This window comes from Opisthocomus hoazin, chromosome 6 (assembly GCF_030867145.1).
Source record: "Opisthocomus hoazin isolate bOpiHoa1 chromosome 6, bOpiHoa1.hap1, whole genome shotgun sequence".
Taxonomy (NCBI): domain Eukaryota; kingdom Metazoa; phylum Chordata; class Aves; order Opisthocomiformes; family Opisthocomidae; genus Opisthocomus; species Opisthocomus hoazin.
Window position 1 is genome coordinate 40,188,409 of NC_134419.1, and position 21,129 is coordinate 40,209,537.

General features: G+C 42.2%; 1 protein-coding gene across 14 annotated transcripts in view; it reads right to left on the reverse strand.

Moving 5' to 3' along the window:
• The window catches only part of USP54 (ubiquitin specific peptidase 54), a 104,983-nt gene that overhangs the window by 18,975 nt on the left and 64,879 nt on the right, over nucleotides 1-21,129 (reverse strand). For all 14 annotated transcript variants that reach the window (XM_075422852.1, XM_075422859.1, XM_075422858.1 and 11 more), the window contains 11 exons: nucleotides 19,981-20,094; nucleotides 19,752-19,834; nucleotides 17,254-17,359; nucleotides 13,794-13,940; nucleotides 12,252-12,401; nucleotides 10,789-10,957; nucleotides 8,231-8,401; nucleotides 3,683-3,814; nucleotides 3,027-3,407; nucleotides 1,277-1,511; nucleotides 293-432 (listed from right to left, as the gene is read on the reverse strand). In XM_075422852.1, the coding sequence (XP_075278967.1) occupies nucleotides 293-432; nucleotides 1,277-1,511; nucleotides 3,027-3,407; nucleotides 3,683-3,814; nucleotides 8,231-8,401; nucleotides 10,789-10,957; nucleotides 12,252-12,401; nucleotides 13,794-13,940; nucleotides 17,254-17,359; nucleotides 19,752-19,834; nucleotides 19,981-20,094 (1,828 nt within the window). The remainder of the gene's footprint in view (nucleotides 1-292; nucleotides 433-1,276; nucleotides 1,512-3,026; nucleotides 3,408-3,682; nucleotides 3,815-8,230; nucleotides 8,402-10,788; nucleotides 10,958-12,251; nucleotides 12,402-13,793; nucleotides 13,941-17,253; nucleotides 17,360-19,751; nucleotides 19,835-19,980; nucleotides 20,095-21,129) is intronic.

Consider the following 21,129-nt stretch of genomic DNA (forward strand, 5'->3'; position numbering starts at 1 on the left):
AGAATACCGAGTTATGGGAAAGAACAGGAAAAATACCTTTACTTTATCAGTTAACCCAATACTCAAAAAAGATGCCAGAGCAACATGATCAAAGCAATATTCTGAAAGAGCTTTTTGCAACCCCCTTTAGTAAATCTCGTAGGTTATATCTTCTAAAACTGTGTTATGTTCCTCAGTCTTTCTTTCCCCCTTCCTCACAATTTCACCATGAAGATAAACATCCAGAAAGTGAAGAACAGCTCCGACACGGTTTCGCTTGCAAAGCCGCTGCTGCCGAGGGAGGGCATCTTACCGTTTCCAACGGCGCGAGGGCTGTTTGCCCAGCTGCCCACCGATGAAGCAGACTCCACTTCCAAGATGCTGCTGCTGTGAGACTTCGGGATGTTGCGCCAGGCGGGAACCAATCCACCTGCTCGCTTCATGTGTGCGTCCCTCCAAGAAGAGAGTAATTATCGCTTGCCATTTTACTGATCTCTCCAGGTTAAATTATATCTACCTTTATTTTATCATCACATAAATATTTACTGCATTTTCATTTCATTAAAAAAAAAAAGTCTACTGTAAGGAAATCTCGGGAGAAACAGGGAAAGAGAAAGTTAACAAGGGGAAGGACAATAATTCTATTCTCCTATATAAGAGTATGCAATGTGTATTAAAACCGTGGTCTAACAGCTGTTCTCAACAGGTTCTTACAGCTGAAAATCTGCTACGCTGGCCAAAACCAGTCTCTGTTTGATTGCCTGAAGCCTCCTAAGCCAAAGAGAGAAACACATTGTGCTGCCTATTTATTTTTGCATACAAACATTGCAAGTGTCTTGCAAGACTGCAATGAACCTCTCAAACTGAAAATGTCAAACATTTCTACACAAGACTACTGATCTCTCATTCTGCATCAGGCTTCTATCAAGCAATGGCTTAACTGAAACAAAAAGGTACATGAGCTGTTCAAAGGACAAGCGCAGAGGTTGATATTTTAGTCACGTTTTAAAATCACAGACTAAGGGTACGACTATTTCAGACACATCATTTCAGTCAACATTTCTCGTTCAGCTAAACGCCATTTCCTTTTCACCAGCACTAAGCTGTCAATATGCTGACGAGAAAAGGAATAAAACTCACTCAGATCCCTATCTCCCTTCTATTTCTGCCCTGCCCCAATAAACCTGTATTACAAGCTAGGAGCGCCGTTCTGCATTTTTTTTAAAATATGTTCTACACCATTATGTAACTACAAAAAAGAAATCAAGGCTTCTATCACTCCAGCAATGAAACCTACCTGTGGGTGCTTGAGCTGTCAGACAAGGGCATGTCCAGGCTAACCGGGCTGTTGCTGTTGCGCTCGCTGCTTTCGTAGCCAGACTCCATCCTCTGTATTAGATGCGGATGCTGATCCACCACCTGATGCTGGGTGCCCCGGCCCAGCACGCCACGCTTGTATCTGACATTTGACTGGCTTGATCTCGTTTCTTGGACAGCGTGCTCCTTCACCTCACTCTCAACAAGCTCTTTACCTGTCAAGACAAAAGAATACAGCTTTGTATAAGACTCCAGCTTCAATACCCACAAATCATCTACACACATTAGCTTTTCAACCCTGCTTAAACTAGAAGTGCTGCCTTTAATTTGGTGTCAAGCTAGCAATATTACACAGAAAAAAAAAACCCTATATTTTTACAGCATTCCTAGTAATATTATGCAATAATCTATTCAACACACTTATTTTTTAATGTCTCCCCTTCAGTATACCTTACCATATCCCCCCCTGGTAACAATCAAGTCTGGAAAGAAAATCCCTTCCTCCTCATCACAATTTGTACTTGTACAAGATTATTTTCCAGTATACCCAATTGTATTTCCAGTTTGTATTTGCTATTGTACTCCACTATACCTACTTCAGACGCTGCACTTCTGACACTGTTCATTTTGCCATTTATGATTTGATGAGGTTTATGTAACATCAGTTCACAGAGGACAGGAAAACCTTCTCTTCTTTTTTCAGTTCTTCCTTACTGATTTCACTATGTCTTCCCCACTTGCCTCCTGGTTGCTCTCCTCGCTTCCTTCCCTGCAGCTGTGTTCTCTTCTCCCTTTGCCTTCCCTATACGCATTGCTCTGTGCTTCCCAGTTTTCTTCAACCCTTAGCTCCTTCTAGCCACCACCCTCTGTCCCTGCCTCCCTCTAGTCCCCCAGATTTCTGCTGCAGCATCCTCACTAACCACAACTCCACTGCCGGCCACACAAACCTCGTCCTTCTCACCCACACGCTGTCCTTCAAGCACTCCAAGATGGGAGCCCAGCAGCTCCAGTAGTGTAACAACGTAACACCCAGGAACTTGTAAACCCCTGCTCTCCACACCGTCTACAGTGTCAGGAGTACTCTCCTCGTGATAGGGAGCAAAGTAACCATTATATTCCTTTGCAGACTGGGGAAAGGGAAGCGGCAGGCTGGGGCAGGGGCAACAAAAAATACCCAAAGTTGTTTTGCAACAGATTTTAATGCCTTCAAAAAGAGCAAAGCTGAGGACAAAGTCTCTACATACAAGCTGCATAGCTGCCATGGTGTAAAACGGTCCCAGACTGATCATTTCTGGCTGCCAGGCTCTTATCCTCACAACAAAACTCGGCACTGATGCACAAGGTACTCGCTGCACCATAGTCTGAGCCACCATGCAAAAATACCATGCTGAGCCAGAGAAAAAAAAAAAAAGACCAATACAAAAGGCCATTCCAAGAGATGAACTTCCAGATACTCGGCAGTCTAGCCCTGCGTCCGTTTAAGCAGCGCAGACAGTACTGTTTCCCTTATTATTTCCTTACATGTGGAATTAAACACACAGAAATCAAACAGAATTACCATACATGCAACATGAATACCCACACAAACTAGCCTCCAAGGACACGACTCACCACTGACCTAGATGCCACGTCCAAAATTTCACTCTCCTACTTCACTGAAACAAAACTGGATAGTGGAGTATTATAGATTCCACATAGTCTGACACAAATCTTACTTCTTCAACTCTTACCTGCTTCTTCAGAGAAGGGGCTAAGCTGAGTGTAGCCACAGTGTTTCCTCTTGTCTTTACTGAAGATGCTGTCTATATTCAGAGACTCTCTTTTGGGTCTCCAGGTTGGCCGGTACCTGCTAGACGAACTGGATTTAGACTCACTACTGGTACTCTCCACTTCCCAGTCTCGAGAGTGTGCAGACAGGCTTTTCGTGGGTCGCGTTTCCGTCTGATCAACGCTACTCCCTCCACGAGTGGAATTCTGGATAGCCTGAGAGATCTGCTGCGGTCTGCTGTGGATCATATTGCTCACTGTCTCTTTGAATTCCCTCAACCTGCTGGTGCTGCTGGATGGTTTGGGGGCAGTTCTGGGGGCTTGTTTCTCCTTCAAGGTTTCTCCTGCAGTTTAGAAACAGCAAAAGCCACAAAAATAACTTCAGATTAAACTAGCAGCCCTATCTGCAGCATCTTCATGCAGACTTTGAAAAGTGAAAAAAACAAAAACAAAAAACCCCACCTAACCAACACTTCCCAATCAAACAAACAAACAAAAAAGGGCAAAATACAAAGATGTACGAAACAAGATGTAAGGAGGGAAATGCACGTACACACCGAGGATCTTAAAAACATGCAGAAAAAGATATCGATATCTGAAATCAAGTAACATCTCTTGCCTTCACTATGGTATCCTGATGACTGAGCCTCATCTCCTTTTCGCCGAGACCGGCTAGAACTCCTCTTGCGGTCTGCCAGCGAGCTCTTTTTGGAAACATGCCTCTGATTGCACTCGCTGTCAGTCAGGTGCCCTGGAATGACAGAAGCACACAGTAGAGATGACAACAGCCTTCAGACCAAGCGTTCTGTGCGCTATGAGCAGAGGGGCTCTCCTGCTCCTTAGGAGCTGCAGACGCTCCGACGCTAACTGGCAGCTTTGGCTAAGTTTTTGTATCCAAAAGTTTTGGGTTTTGTCTTGAGGAGGGGAGGGTGTTCCATTTTTAAGGTCATAGAAGAGCAATACAGCCCCTCCAAGGACTCTGGTTAATGAGCGCTCATCCACAGGGAGAGGAAAAAGTTGACTCTGCCTTGCCTTCTAGCAGTCTAAGGACACCGCTTTCTTGCTGTCTGACTACTTTCTCAGTTTTAACAGCCGTACACACGAAACTCCTGAGGATAGCTTGCTCGACATTACTCTGTTGAATGAAGACTCAAACACATGAACGAGTTACCATGTAATAATAAATTACTGCGCATCACCAGCTGCTCTGCGCTAACTAACCATCTGCACTCCCTTGGCCTGTAGCAAACATTGAGTAATCTGAGTTAGCTTAGTCTACAGAGCCTCAGTTGGCTCTCCAGGGCTAAACCAGCTAATTCACATCTGCCACAAGCTAAGAGCACACACACACCATCAGCATGGGTCAGCTGATGCACAACATTCCCTTACTCATGTGGTTGAGTGCTACTGTCTTCTCTTTTACACAATTTATTCCCCATTTCCTCGCATCAAACGTGAACTAGGTATCTGACACCACAAGTTTTCTGTATTGCCTCTTCTTAATTTTGCAGTTCTCACACATTTACAGTCCTCATCCTGCAAGCACAAACACACACATGGCTTTACTCACGTGAGTAGTCCCAAGAAGAGATGCAGGATAAGAAGGGAATTTATGAATAAGCTACAAAGACCATTCTCCAGCCTTTATATCACCAACTTTCACCTTGCATAGGATGATAGGAAAAGAAAATCCCTACTACTTGACAGTGGATTAGCCCTCAGACTACACAGCTGGCTGTTCTAAGCCTTCCCCCTTCTCTAGAAATTAACATAAAAACCAACAATATTTAAAGAAGGTTTTATGCAGAAAATCGTACCTTCAACAGTTGAAAAAATAATTCACTTCAACCGCAATTGCTACAAAGATACTACAATAAATGAATGAGAAGGAATCCAAACAACAAAAAGCAAGCTACACAAGACTCGCATTTCTATTCATTTGCAAAGCAGAGAGTGCTTTTGTAGCCAAATTCTTTAGAAACAAGCACATTATGTGAAAGAAAAGAAATTCAGGAAGTAAGAGAGAAATGTTGACAGCGAAGACAGAAGATGTGCAGCAGTGAGGTGACCTGAGCAGGGCCAGTGCTTTGGGAGCATTTTTTTTTCTCCTTCACAGCATGGACTGTCGCGCACCTCTCGGGGACTGAAAGAACAGCGCTATCTTCTACCTCGTAGTGGCTCCCCTCCAAATAGCAGAGGTTTACGCTTCACTTCAGAGCGTACAGCTTCTCTAGTTAAACATTCCCCTCCCCAACCCACAAGCTCACAGAATCACAGAATGGTTGGGGTTGGCAGGGCCCTCTGTGGGTCACCCAGCCCAACCCCCTGCCCAAGCAGGGTCACCCAGAGCAGGCTGCACAGGACTGCGTCCAGGCAGGTCTTGAGTATCTCCAGAGAAGGAGACTCCACAGCCCCTCTGGGCAGCCTGGGCCAGGGCTCCGTCACCCTCAGAGGGAAGAAGTTCTTCCTCATGTTCAGCTGGAACTTCCTTGGCTTCAGTTTGTGCCCGTTGCCCCTTGTTCTGTCGCTGGGCTCCACTGAAAAGAGTTTGGCCCCATCCTCCTGACACCCACCCTGCATATTATTTGTAAGCATTTATTAGTTCTTTCAACCTGATAGGGAGTGCTTGGTTAGCATCCTTCAGGTACATAACAAACTGTTTACAGATATTTAGTGCTACTGGAGGTAGCTTAGTAGACTAATTAGAGCCCAGCTTAGCCTTGTAGAATGAAGGCTGCTATCTTTGCATAAATATTTTCTCCTCCTTTCATAAACTGCAAACTTTGTCCTGTTGTCACTGGACATCTAATAGCCATGGAGGAGAGGTCAAGAATCAAAAGTCTGCAGGTCACAGGCTTTGTTGTCTTTACCTGGACCCTCTGGAACAAAGACTAAATCCTACATAATGCATGAACATAGGAATTACAAGCCCAAGAATATTAGTTAAAACTTTACACACTTTTTTTTTTAATTCACTAACATAACAAGCCAGGATTTCTGAGTGCCCAACCATATGCTTAAAAGGTGTCCTTTGCTGAATGCATCACTTCAATAGCTCATCCTTCCGAGGTGGGATGGCTTCATAAGCAAACAACGACATTAAAAGGAAAAGTTTGTTTTTGCAGGGGTTGTGTGCATGTCCAAGAACATGTTAGAGAAGAGAATGGAACCAAACAGGTGAAGACAGAACGCCCCTACTCCCTCCCACTGAAATCTCAGTTGCATCAACAGGGCAGGCAGAATACGCACATTTTTTTCAGCAGCACAGGTTGGGAGGAGCAAGAGAGGGCTTCTGCAGCCACTCTTCACATTCCCATTCTGCAGCACCCAGGTGCCTGAGGTCATACAACCCAATGACGGTCCTTCCCCGGAGGACGATGTGGGATAGGATCCATAACTTTGTGGGGTGCAGTAGTGGGAAAATGGCCATTAAATGACGAACCCTGCTCTTGCCCAGAACGAGTCAGTTGACAGGTCAATGTAGATGGCTTCTTTATAGCCCCATGGGTCAGCATTTGATGATTGAGCAGTTGTATGAGTTGGCAGACTGACTTCTTTGGAAAGGTTTTGGGTAGGTAAAATAAAGGGGAAATGCCCAGACAGGTGGCTAGCTAAGGGGACAGACTGACTACAGCTAAGGCTGAATTAGGGAAGATGAGGATAACTGAATGTAAGCGGGGAGACAGGCTAGGCTGAAGGGAATGACACAGGATAGAATCAGTAGGAGAAGAAAGAAAGAGAAAAAGACAAAGTCACTAAAAGTGACAGAACAAAAGGTCACATGCTGAACTTCATGCTTACATGTTTGCAACCATCCCCCTTACCCTCCCTCTTCTGCTGATTTCTGCATGGCCAGTTTTGCCGGGAGGGACGTAATTCAATAAACTCTGCCGCTTTTGCAGACTATATAAACCATATTCCACTAGCATTTTCAATTTTGTCTTCTTCATACTCTGATGATCAGCACAAATTTTGTTTCCTCATCACTCAAATCCTGCTCCAGCTTTCCCTTCTTTCTCACCCCCTACCTAGGACTGTGACTGGAACCTACAGCGTTAAGTATTTTGCTAAAACATTACAAGTACTGTTGGGCTATCTAAAACTATGTATTACATTTACTTGGACCTCTGATGAAGAATCAAATAGGACTAAAGAAAACCAATTTGAAACATTTTTTCAGGATTTTGATGTGAAAAATATTTGTACCATAAATTGTTTCAAATGAACCAGTTACGCATTTATCATCACAATACAAGGGAGCAACTATTTTGCAAATAAAAGGACAAAGTGGTAAGACAGCTGTCGATGCTCTGGTGCAACAAACAGTTGCTGATTCAACTCTTCTGGCTTCTTAGAAAGTCCAATTAAGGCACAATAAAGTAACTTTTCAAACAGACTTGGCAGATCATACTTCTGATGCTCGAGATGCCTGACCTTAACTCCTGCACTACTTTTTCAGAAGTGGTGTTAGAAGTTACTGTGTGCAGAAACAGGCTGACTAGGGTCACTGGGCATGAGTAATAGAGAAGATCTAAGCCTGCAGACTTCCAGTTAACCTCTTTTCAACTAAAGAGCGCTCAGACAGACTGTTCAGCTGCCCAAAGGAGCATATACACAGATCGTCTTCTCGGTGCAGATTCTCATTTGACTTGCTTTCATGGCATAGGCACAAAATCATCTTACGCTCCTCCTTGGTGCAGTAAATACTACCAACACCCACTTACACAGAAAGTCCTTAGTGCCCAAGTATGAGAGATTCTGGTGAAGTAAATGCCTTTCCCAGACAGCTGCAACACCTGAAGTTAAGTGACTGCCTGTAGATGAGCACGTAGCACAAACAACACTTACCAAACCATACAACGGCACTGTACAGAATCCAACTTACAGAATCATACAACAAAGAGAGCAGGTAGGATTGTTGGTAACAGAAAACACGTCTGTCAATGTTTGTCTGGCTAGATACAAGCCTACAACAGCCAACAAGACATTTAAAATTATGCTTATTTTTTGTGAATGCCAATGGTTCATTACAAGCCAAAACATTTAGGCTACTAAACACTGTTCACTACTCTGTTGCAGGTTGTATAAATAGAGCTTTTTCACTAGAACCCACTGCAGTCATCATATTAAATGACAATAATCACACAGATATAATGGTATCTCCTACCTGTGTCCCTGCTGCTTTGTGAAGCTGCATCGTTCTCCACATTGTAGATGACCGTCCCCTGCGAGTCAGAGGAGAAGTGACTGACCACAGACTCATGGTGTGCCTGTTTGTAAGGATAGCTGTCTGTGGAGGAATCTGTCCTGGTATCACTCGAGATGGAAGGTTCTCTCCCTAGGGAAGGAAGCAATGTCAAATGTCAATCATTTGTGGCTACTGTAGAAGTCAGGAGAGGCTAAAAAAAGCAAACAGAGGAAACGACTCAGAATTTCACAGAAAAAGAGAGTACCAAGCATAGAAACAGAGATTCAAGGACCCTAGAGCTTATGGGAAAGGTCCTCTCCCCTGGAAGAAGGACCTTCTGCAAACCTTCCATTACTTTCTCTTTGATAACTTCAAGTTTACCAAATCCTTTTATTATGCAAAATTAAATTACATCCATTGGACTGAAAGTACACATTAGTACCACGCTGAAATTATTCATTATTCCCTTGCCAAAAGTTCAGGTACAGTACTGTGGTTAACAACTTAACAATAAGCAATCTCTGTTCCTTTCTGAATTATGTGCTGTGGATACCTGCTAACACTGAGGCACCCAGAAGAAACTGCAGTTACACTTGGTGAGAGACGAAAAGGCCATTCTGAAAAAGGTATATTAGGGTAGAAAACTCTGGATATCAACAAGACTAGAATATAATTCACTTCTGTTTGACAGGAAAATGCGTAGGGTATGATTTTTCCTGGCACTTCAACCTACAGTATCTCACAAATTCTCTCAAGAGCCTGGTATCAATGTCAAACACCGCAGACTACAGGAGTAAGCCTCGAGGACTCACCAAGTGTTTTTGAAATGGAAGAGTAGGTTTCTGTATTTGCTTGCTATAGCCTTTCAGGTGTCCTGAAAGGACACCTTTTTATAGATAAATATTTGTCTTCAGCTTTCTGAAGTCATTTTAGAACACGGTAATATTAGATACCGCAGAGAGAATGAGCAGAAGGGTTATCTGTGTATTTCCTGGAGATTAACCAGCAGAACAGCAAGACAAGTTTACAGCATATATTGACCTGAAGCTTGTAGAAACGCTCACAGCTGACATCTAGCATGGAAGACCCTCCTCTCCCTCCTCCAGACTTCCCATTTCTTCCAGAACAGGAAGGTAGGTTTATAAATTGCAAGACTTCGTGTCAAGTGAGAAGTGAAGGTTGTCTTATCAGTGGTTTTATTTGTGTTTATTTTTAAGAGGAGCTAGAGATTTATTTCATTACTGGTAGACTGTCAACACATAAATAAGGAGACAGCAGATGTTCTCTACAGATTCCTTGATGAGGAAGTTTTAAGTTAGCTACTGGCCAGGAAATCCATAAAATATTCTTGGAATTATAGTTGTATAAATAGGCTAAAATCCTGGAAGAAAGGTTGTATTTCTGGTTTTAGTCTCACCTTGTTGTTCTTGGCAAATTACAAACCCATCTCTAATTTAGGATATTCTCTGCAAACATCCAAAAATAGAAACAATCTTCTTTTGCAAAACCATTACAACGTAAACTTAGATCCAGCTTTTATTTTCACCCTATCTGGATTGCAGTTGCGTATCTTTCTCAGAATTTATCTACTCCTCTTTAAATGAGGCCTCACCCTCCAATGGCACGACTACATGTCCAAAATGATCAGTAAACCAATTGCCTGTTCAGACCACTACTGATACCTTGAGCAGACCAAGTTCTAACCTCCGAAGCATCTTATTTGGACGTACCTTTCTAATTCAACGGACTACCATTAATACAAAGAATTCAGGAAGCAGCAATGTGTTGAAGGACTCTGAGATGTTAAGTGCTACGTATCTACAGCTGTAGATCTTTCCTGATGCAAAACAGACCACAAAAAATGAAGAAATAAACATGATCTATGGGCATAAGCCTTTACCAATCCCTTCCCCTTCAGTCTGCCACAAATCAGTTGATACCTCTTGCGCTGCTTTAGCTGAGTAAAAGACAAGCCAAAGGCTGAAGATGAGGTGCACTGATTCTGTCTCTTTTTATTTTTAACAAAACAGTACTTCTTCCCCTCCCCCCCCACATCCCTTCACCAACCTAGCAAAGGACTCATTTATGATATTTCCTTAATATTTCTTTTCCCTAACTTCCCTCCTGAGTTTAATTCTGCAGCTTCCTTCAATTTCTATGTGTTCGTGCATCTCCGGTCTCGTTCCCTTCCTGTTAAAACTGCTGATGGATTTATGAACTCTGTCACTGAAGTCATCAGTTATTGTTCCTCTCTGTACCCACACCACAACAGGTCCTTCACCTTTTTTTCCCCCCTCCTACTTTCACTCTCCAAACCTTTTTGGAAAAGATTACTACCCAACCAACCAACCAACCGAGTTTTGGACTGAGAGAGAAGTTCAAAGGTGAAACACTGCAAGTCCTCTTCAGAATTCTAGATCAGCTTTGACAAGCAACAAGGACCCCTGCTAATAAAAACGCACCCAAAGCAGAAGAAAAACTTATCACATGCAGCATTACAGCATAAAAGTATAAGACGTATAGTCCAGCCTGCTCACCCGAGTCTTCGCTGTCATAGCAAGTTCTGCTGTATTGCTGTAAATCCACTTGAGGGGGCAAGTCTTGTGTCGACACTGGGGTTCCTCTTGGATCTGCATACAGCAGCAGCAAAGGCTGATAGTGACCCTTAATGCACTTTGTCACCACATCTTTCCATTTCGGACCAATCTGAATTAACAACAACAATAAAAAAATGCACAAGAAAGGTTTTCTGCCATCATTTTCTTTAATAAGCTCTCTTTTTTCCCTTGTAGTTCTTTCAGAGTTTGATTTTCCAGTGACATTCTTTAACTCCTTCTGTATCCAGCACTGAACTGGACTCACCAAGAAAGCTCTGGAACCAGCCCAACTAAAATAAAGGCATTCACCATCTTACGGCTAAACAAATTACAATTCCTGCTAAAATTAAGACTACAAAAATAATCCTTCCCTTTCAGAATTTTCTTTGCATAAAAAGCATTTCACCCTCTGAAAGGCTCTAACTTTCCATCAGTCAAAAAAAAAAGAATTTATTAACAAAATTTCTTGATCCATCCACCAGCATAAAGAAAACGAACAGTAAGAGACATTAACAGCACGACAGCAAATCCAAGTCAGAGCGAACCACTTTGTGTGAACAGTTCTGCTGTCAGAGAACCTCTGCAAGCCAGGCCATAATTCATATAGCTGTATTAATCTCAAAAATCTTCCCCATGTACTAATACAGGTTTCGGTCAATACACCGCACATCTGTTCCAACCCATGTGCTCCACACACAAGTATTCTACTAAAGCACTGCAGTACCTATCCTTGGCAACGTTTTGCTGCAGAGAAATGTGACTGTGAACAAGCGCAAGGATTAGAGTTTTCCCTTTGAGACTGTGCTTGGCGTGACTACAGGAGGAAGTTTTCCTCCCTCATCTTTGTGCTTCCATGACTGGAAGGAATAAAAGGAGAGCGGTGTGAAACAATGCCAGACAAATTAACAGGACGCAGTGACGGTGTGCCAAGATCCCAGCACTGCTATCTTTAACGTCAAGGACCTCATGCTTGGTGAAAGTGGGCAGAAGCACTGACAGAAGCAGCGGAAAACTTCTGGTTGGCAGCAGTCACTAGGGAAGGCTGGCATCGAGATACTTCAACAGTGAGCCCAAAAAGCAGGCGCTAAACAGCTACACTGCTTGTCAGCAAGGGAGAGAGATGTACGTTAGCTGTGCACACAAGCAAACTGCAGGTTTTCAAACAACAGCACAAAAGCAAGACTGGCAGCTAGCAGAACAGAACTACGAACAGGGCTTCTGAGATTTCTGGTATGCTTTCTCCAGAATGCTTTACTTTGCTCAGAAAAAGGAGCAACAGAGTTACGGATCTTGAGTGGAAAGCTGCCCAAAAATTCTCGAAATCTGTAGAAAACAGTATGGATCTACACACAAGCAGCTAACAAATTTCTAACAGATTATTTTCCTAAACATCATTTTCTCACCTCCTTGACATGAGCATCATCAAAGTACATCCACTTGCGGATTTTTGTTTGGAAGAAGAAGGTAGAATAGTGTTTTCCATAGTAACAGATCATTCCCACCAAATACAGCTCTGAGTGTTTTGCTCTGTCATCCGTTACTCTGAAGAAGAGCTTCAAGCAGGGAGGTAGGAAAAATGAAAGGAGAAGTTAATAAAATGCCCAGAATTTTACATACTGCTTTATGTTTGAAGACCTCAAAGTACTACCGAGAGGTGTCAGGTTTTTACTTCAAAAGATGGAAAACAAGGCAATAAATACTTCAGTAATTAACCAACATTTAAGCCAACTTAGTGACACAGACCAGGAACAGGCTCCCACCAAACCATCAGATGCTCACGAAACGAGTTAAGTCTTGGAGACTGTGGCTGTAATTTAAGGCAGATATTTACAACAGTGATAGAATACCTCTTCAGAATTTGAAGTGTGGTTCTACTCTGAAAATTTGTATTCTCTGTGCCATGCTTGCTGATTATATTAAACACTGGCTACAACATTCTTTCCTCTATGCTTTGTAGCAGCAAAGCGGTTCTGCCAGTGAACAGCTGGCATTTATTGTGACTTCAGCAAAGACAAACTTACGGCAACACCACTTAAAAGAGGAACAGAAGACATTAGTAGGTCAAAAGAATTCAGTACACAGAAAAAATTATTTTCTATTTAATTGACCATGTTTTATTTAAAAATGCACAGGACTCCTTTTTAGCGCATTACTGCTTTGCTACGCAAGGCCACACTGTTCCCTAACCACATTTCCACTGACTCGCGCTAATTTTGGTACACTGTGCACTGGCCAATGCATTTTTTTAAAGTGTGTGTGTATATATATAATTTTAATTATTTTAACACAATATCCCAATGCTACAATAAGACACAGCTACAATCTGGTACACCAATAATTCAACGCTAAAGCATCAGCTAACGTAGAATAAGTGACTCCTCTAGGGGACAAACCCCCGGATCCCTAACACTCCTGAATTTAAACTACCATTCCATCACACAGTGCCAGCCACCATCTCTCTGAGGCTGCTCAGTTATTTATAACTCTCAAGTGTTACAACCACACACTTCAGTGAAAAGAGGGAACTTTAAAAAAACCAAAACAAAACAACCCAACCCCAAACTACATTTTGACTTCAAAAGAAATAAACGTCTGTGCTTCAGAATGAAAGAGTACATGTGTATTTTCATAGAAATAGCACAAACCCCAACCCAAAATCTCCTGCACTTGAAAATATGTTTTGATTCAGATAAGCTTTGTTTTCTGGAGTAATTTTTAACTTTCAGTCATTTCAGAAATTTGAGAATATGCAATTACACTAGCACTTTCACAACTTTTGTGAAGCATTCAGAAGTCAGTCAGATCCTTGGCTCTGCCCTCCATTCCTCTGTTTACGGACACCAGAAAGGGAAAGAGGGCATCTTTCTATTTTTCTCAATCCGCTACTGTGGACCCCCATGACAAAAGCGGTGCTTGTAGGTAGTGTCAAAACACAGAACACTCACATCTCCCAGTTTAAGGCAAGTGCCCAGGCTGTGAATCACGTCCTCAGCCAGATCAGAGTGGTCCGAGTCCCACACCAAGCCAATGGTGATGATCTGTGGAGAGTTCATCAGCACACGGCGAATACGGATCTTTTCCCCACAGTTACTCTGAGGATTTAAACAAAACAAAACACTTCTCACTGCTGTGTTAGAGCAAGGCACTAACAAGCACAGCTTCCAAAGAGGCGGTAGTGAAACACAGCAGATACCATACGCTCAGTGTCAAGATACGAGCTTCTTACGTCACAGACAAGCAGTGTTATCACGACTATGGTATTCGCAAGCTTTAAAGTGGGCACTGCTGATTCTTCCTCATGCTACTGATAATGATTCAAAGGTATAGCATAAAAGTAGGCTCATTTAAAAAAAGATCAGCAAGCAAACATGAAAGATCCCCAAAACACGGAGGGACTGGAGGGAAAGCTCGCTTTCTTTTGATCAGAATCTCCAATTTAAAATGATGTTTACAGAGACTGATCCTTTATATGACAGTGTCAGAAAAGCCTTCAAGGTTGCTGTTCACACTGGGTGGCTGTTCTACAAGGCACTTCAAGTATCTCGTCTTTGACAGGATAGTTAGGTCAGTATTCATGAGAGCAGCAGCTCCAAGATCAGGAGAGTAAGAGGTGCTTTACGAACTCACCACAGTTCTTCACTTCTTAGTTCCTGTTTCTCTTTCCCCTCCCATTTTTAATTTTTTAAATAGCTACCAGTGCTTACTGACTGGCCAGCCTCCCCTCCCTCGCTAGCCAGAGCACTTCTCAGAGATCAGCTTGCTTGTGAAGCTAGGACATTTCTCAGCAGCCCTTCCACTCCATCACCTGTTGGAATTGTCGGCATCTTTCAAGCACCATGAGAAACGTTCACCATCTGAATTACGGGATTGTCAGCGTAATTTTAGCACACAATGCATTATCTTTTTTGGTGTTTTTTTGAGGGGAAGGGGAACAACTATGACAAAGTCCCTTTGCAACACTCACTTCCCCCCTGTGGCAGGTCACAAGGGTACCTCTGCAAAATTCCAGATAAAAACATTTTCATACCGAGAATAGCTGCTCACCTCTACAGAGCCCAGTTTCACAGCAAGATATAATAATTCCTGACACTACAACCAGGGAAGAGATCGTAAAAAATTTCTTCCCCACAGCAATCTAGAAAACTACCCAGAATTTCAGTCCCAATTATCAATGAGAAACAAAAATAAAAAACTAAAAAACCAGAAAGAAACAAACTTCTCAACAAGGCAATGAAGACAGATTACTTTACAGGCAGAAGTCTGATGTTTAAATGTAGATATGAGGTTCTAACATTAAGATGACTATATTCACACTTCTTTTGCAAGGGTCATTCAAAGCACAAGCATTCCCATGGACCGCCTCACAACAAACTCTCAAATTCTCTTCTTTGCTTCAGCTAGCTACCAGCAGCATTCTCCGCCAGGCAGGAGGAATACGGCACGCTGATAAAAAGCTTCGCTTGCATGACCTTTAGGCCAGCCTTAGCTAAGCCTCAACAGAAAAAATTCCCAAATAGAAAAAGAAAGGGGCGGTAAGTACTGGCAAGCATTTTTATCCAACCAATTATTTCACAGCTAAATAGCAGTTCATTCTAACAAAGCATATCTTTCTATTAAGTTTCCCATGCTTTGGTTATTAAATAGAATCATTGGATGCTATGAATAGCTAGACTCTTACGAATCTTTTAAATAACAATACAGTATCTTTATTTCTTTACTCAGATAAGCGAGCCACTATTTGCCGATATTCAAAAAAAAAAGTAAATAACATTCCGATGAAGACTAAAAGCGAATGTTTCAGAGTTACAAGCTAAAGAAAGTAGGGAGGATAAAATAGAAACACTTACTCTGCCCCCAAGCCACCCCTGCTAGAGCCTGTATTGCTTCACTGAGGCCTGGTGAGGTGTCTAATAGTAGCGTTACACAAAGCAGTAATTCTGCAGCTGTTTCCTGCCCTACCTATTAATCAAAATGTAAAAATGCTTGCTGGTAACTCTTCTTGCATGCTTACCTAAAGCCCTGATCCGGACACAAGTTAAAAGGTACAACAAGATATCGAACTCTTGCTTTAAAAATCAAGCCCTTATGATTTTTTAAAAAAATCCTTTTATATTTACATGAAGAATTTTTGTTTTTCTTAACCCAACTGATACGCAGACTTAATTCACCTGATATTCATCAGACTTTTATGGCATAGCAGAACAGAACATTTTTAAGAATAGCAACCTGTGACTATCAACTGGACATACTGGTAACTGGTTTTAAAGTGATTAAACGCAAGGCATCACTCACAACAACTACAGTCTACACTGTCTTGTCAGTATCTCCCACACTCCAAACAGCAAACCTCACTCAGAAAAACCAACCAGTACTCGCTCACGTTTTCCGTGATGATTCCTGCCTTTGGCACAGCTCTTGCAGATACACTGTGCAGCCTGTAAGCCCTTCACTGTCCGGATATTCTCCTCCTTTTCCCTTTCTCTCTAACCAGCGTTTTGGCAGTACGCTGCAGGTTCAGTAGTTCAGTTAACAGTTCAAATTATCCCAACTGAAAGGTAGCAATGAAGTTGAATGGAAGCTTATCTAGGCAAAACAACCCGTCTCGTACACATGACTACAGTGACTGGTACAAAGGTTCTGCTATCTGTGCCATAGCATGGTACTGCTGAAAAGATTTTACAAGATACAAGTACTTCTTTTCTCATGCTATCATTACAGATGAAGCACACTACCCTCAACAGAAATAATCACCAGAGAAACTGCATGAACCGTGGGAACACTGTTCTAAACAGCCGAGCTAATCAAACCCACTGTCAACATACAGAAGTCTCCTACAAAAAGATACAGCCTCCAAATTCTTTGCCATCTCCCTTTCTTCGGGTAAGATCCTAGAACTTTCATGATAGGATGAGAGCAGCATGATTGCAGTTTCACGTGATGCTAGTGTTGGAGGCCTCACCAACTCTCAGTGCAGCTGAACGGCAAACATGATAGGTACTTCTAGCAGCAACACAGGCTTGAACAGGAACGGTTTGCGTGGCCATCCCCTGCGAGCAATGGAAGCATTTCCAATTTATTCCCCCTTATCACCTTTACTCGTGGTTGCTAACTCTCTGAAAAATTCACTTTTAGTTTCCATCCAAACACTATGTCTATTCCTGTTCTCACGACATGTGTCTGGTCAAAGAAGCACTCAACATCAGTAGTTCTTCCCCTTCCTTCGTTGAGTAACTGAGAGGTACTGAATTCAAACCCACAGAAAAATCTCTTACCCATCCTTTTTACCACTGTGATGAGCTAAACCCTGAAAATGCTCATGAGTTAAAGGTATACATCGGTGTAATCTTCTAAACCTCTTCTATCCTGTCTGTCCACCCCGCCAAAAGGCAAACTCAGGATACTAACTGGACAGTTCCGCAAGTCTCCCATAGTGCTGGCGTTCTGCAGTAGCTCTCCAAACATATCTGGAGTGGGTTTCTCTCGTCTCTCCAGCATACAAATTGCTTGATTGCTTCAATGCAGAGAAAACATGGAAAACAAAAGTTTAATAATAAAATAAAACCACAAACACACATTAAGCAAGTAAAGATCTCACTTAAACTTTATGAAAATTTAAGAACCTCAAAATACAAAACACTTTTTATATTTAATACTGTCATACAGCAAAATGACAGAATTATTAAGTGTGAATTACTACACCTTCCATAATACTGCATAAAGAGAACAAGCAAAACTAAAAACAGAAACAGTTTCTAGGTTGGCTTAAAATTTACATCTTAAAAGCAAGCTTTAGCATTTTCATAAACACTCGATTTCAAAATGAAGTATTTGCTTCAAAATGTTTCCCTTCCGTAACCACAACCCTATAAAGTAGCACAGTAAAGCACATCCTTAATAATAAAACTACAGACAAAAAACCAGCATGGTACACAACTGATTTCACTGTCCAAGCTTGAAAGAAAGATGACCACACGTATACAGGAATACTACTGCTCAAAGCATGTTCAAGCCTAAAATAGTTTAAGAGGTAAATAAACGTACTGCTGTTTACTGGTATTTTTAAAATAATGCGTGACTTAAGATTTATTGAGGCATTTCACATAAAATATTGACTACCATTTACATAATTCTTTTGCTGTTTTTCCAATAAACTATATTCTGATACACAGCGTCTGCTGGTAACCTAATGAAAACCTACGGCTCGAGAGAAGGGCCGGCAGCAGCCGCAACGGGGAATGCTGTACAACACTCCTGACACATTGGTCCAGTGGTAGCTTTTAACAGAGATCTGCAGAAGAAGAGCACTACTGTTTTTCCAGACAATTTTTTTGGGCTCTGTAACTATGTCTCACATGTAGGACAAGAAACCATGTTTAATCCCAACCAAAATTTCAAGACAGAAATGAGTAACAGACTCCTGCCTGGATCAGCTTTCAGCAGCTTTTAGCTGAGCAGCCATCTACTGAAAGCAGAGCAGACTCCTCTCCTCTAGCACTCATTCACAGGAACTACTACAGAGCTAGAGCTATCGTTCTGTGCGCCATCTCTAATGCAAGCTCATGGTGACCAGGGGAGTTCCCCAGTAACGAGAAAAGGCAAGAGCTATATAACCATCCAAGAAAGAGGATTTGAAGAACTACAGGCCGGTCTCGCTCCAGTACCTGGGGAGATGACAGATCAAATGCTCTTGGAAATCATGTCCAGGCACACGAAGGACAAGAACGTGAGTCAGAACAGCCAGCACAGATTCACCAAGGGCAAACTATGCCTGACCTACTTGATTATCTCCTATCATAAAGCGATGGGTTCTGTCGAGGAGGCGAGAGCAGTTAATAGCATTCGGTCTCTAGTGAGGATTCCAAGTTACCTACAGCATTCTTGTGGCCCAGCTAGGAAGCGTGGACTGCACAGGTAGAATATAATGCGGACGAAAACCTAGCTGGACCTTCAGCCTCAGAGGATCGAAACATAGCCAGCAGTCAGTTAAGAGTTGTGTTTCTCAGGGGTTAATACTGGGGCCGGTGCTATTTAACATTTGCATTGACAACCTGGATGATGAATCAGAATACACCCACATCAAGTTTACAGGTGACACCAAACCAGACAGAGCAGTCAATATACAGAAAGGGAGTGCTGCCACACAGAAGAATCTTGACAGGTTGGAGGAACGAGCTGACAGGAACCTCATGAAATTCACTAAATGAAAATACAAAGTCTTGCGCCTTGGACAGAGCACCCTCGGTGCAGCAGGACTGGCTGGGCACGGAATGGCTGAGGAGCCACACTGCAGAAAGCTGGAAGACAAGCTGAACATAAGCCAGACTCTTTGCAGAGGCGAACAGAGAACAGACAAGAGGCAAAAGACGCAGAAAGGGAAATTCTGACTGGATAGAAGGAAAAAAACATGTCACATCGAGTTGTTAAGCCCTGGAACAGGCAGCCCAAAGAAGTCATGGAATTTCTGTCCTGGAACATTTTCAAAACTCAGCTGCATGAACCCCCAGGCGGCCTGACCCAGCTTTGACATTAGCCCTGCTTTGAACAGGAGGATGGAGTAGATGTCCGAAGGTCCTTTCCAGCATCAATTATTTTTTATTTTTGTTACCTTTCTTCTTAACTCACCTGCTCGCATATTAAGGTCTTTCAAAACGCACACAAGTCCTTGTCACTACAGTTGTGAGATTCAGAATCCTAAAAAAGTAGACACACTGATCCATGCCTAAATTGCTATCTTCCGGTCCACTAAATCCTCATGTTCTTTATCACAGTTATCAAAGCTCCACCAACTTTGAGCAAAACACATGCCAGATATTTAATCTTGTGACGGTAAAGATCAAACTGCAATACCAGTATCAAAAAAAAAAAAAAGGTAAGTTCTCTTCCCTGTAAAAATCTCAACTCACCAGAGTGAGGTTGTGGAAATATAATGTACCATCTGGATGAAAGGTAACGGGTCAGAAGTGGCACCACAGCTGGTACAAACACACTACAGAGAAAGAAAAGGCAATATGTTGACAAGATTAAACAGGTATTTCCACAGCAATCCTTCTGCTTGTATCTTTTTTGCCACGTTCTTAGGAATGAAAATCTGAAACTTGAGAATCGGCGATTTGTATAAAGCGTGTATCTCACCTGCTCAAACAAGGTCATCGCAAACTTCTGATGGGAAACACAGTGTGCTGCAGTGCAAATATCTTCCTTTGTCTCATCTGCAATGTGGAAGTGAATTCGCATTAGCAGGTTTTCCTAGCCAAAGAGAGAAGAAAAACCGTAAAAAGCATTAGATCATTTCAAACGCAGACCAAGTTAAATGCATATCAAATGCAATAATGTTACAAGTGTCATTTACAGAGACAGAAGGCTCCTGCAATTATTTGAAAACTGCTTAGAAAACAAAGAAGTCGGCATTTCTTTGATATACAAGAAAATGGCTACCACTTCTGACTTGAAATGCTATGTCAGGTAACAATTTCTGCTACTTACTAGCACAGCTGAGGATTCTGGCACTGATTATTCTGTCCAATTCTCAAGCATCAGTGGATTTGACTAAATATACCAGGCAGAGCAGCTCTGCAGTTTCAAAATCACTGGGTTGCCGCTAACTTCTCATCAACCCAAATCAATTTCTATATTTCACAGGGGCTTTGAAATAAGGCAGATAATCTACATTCTATGAAGAAGGGGGAGAACTAATAAATGAAGAGGCAGACTAAACTCTGCATGAAACAAAAGCACCAAACATTCTCTAGATATTGTTTCAGAGAACACCATCTGTTTTCCAGTTCCCAGGAATTCTTGTCCTAAGCCCTCCTCTCCCCCCTGCTGCCAACATTAATCTGGAGGTGCCCAAACTCTACTGGCACCTCCTCCAGCAGCACACTTCTCACTGTCACTGTGAGCTGCCTGGATGGTTTATAGATCAAGATTAATTATTAGGCAAAACAGCTCTGACCTCATACTATTTCCCTTGAACTTCAGAATCTAAGCTTTTTTGCCATTTATGTTAAATCTCTGCCTTTAGGGCTGAAAAGGTCAACTAAGTGAAAAGCTACAGAATTATCTCTGCCTTAAAGCTTAACCTCAAAAGGGAACTTGTACCCATTTTAACTGCCCTCGTGCCAGTATGGTTAACCTAACAAACCTGCTTGTGGGGACTCCCACAGCAGCATTAGATGGGCTACTTAGATTTGCTTACTCAAGGAAGAAACTAAATCAGAAGTTCCCATGTTCTACTACGTACAGAACTCTGATCAAGTGCTGGACTGCATACAACAATTTGAC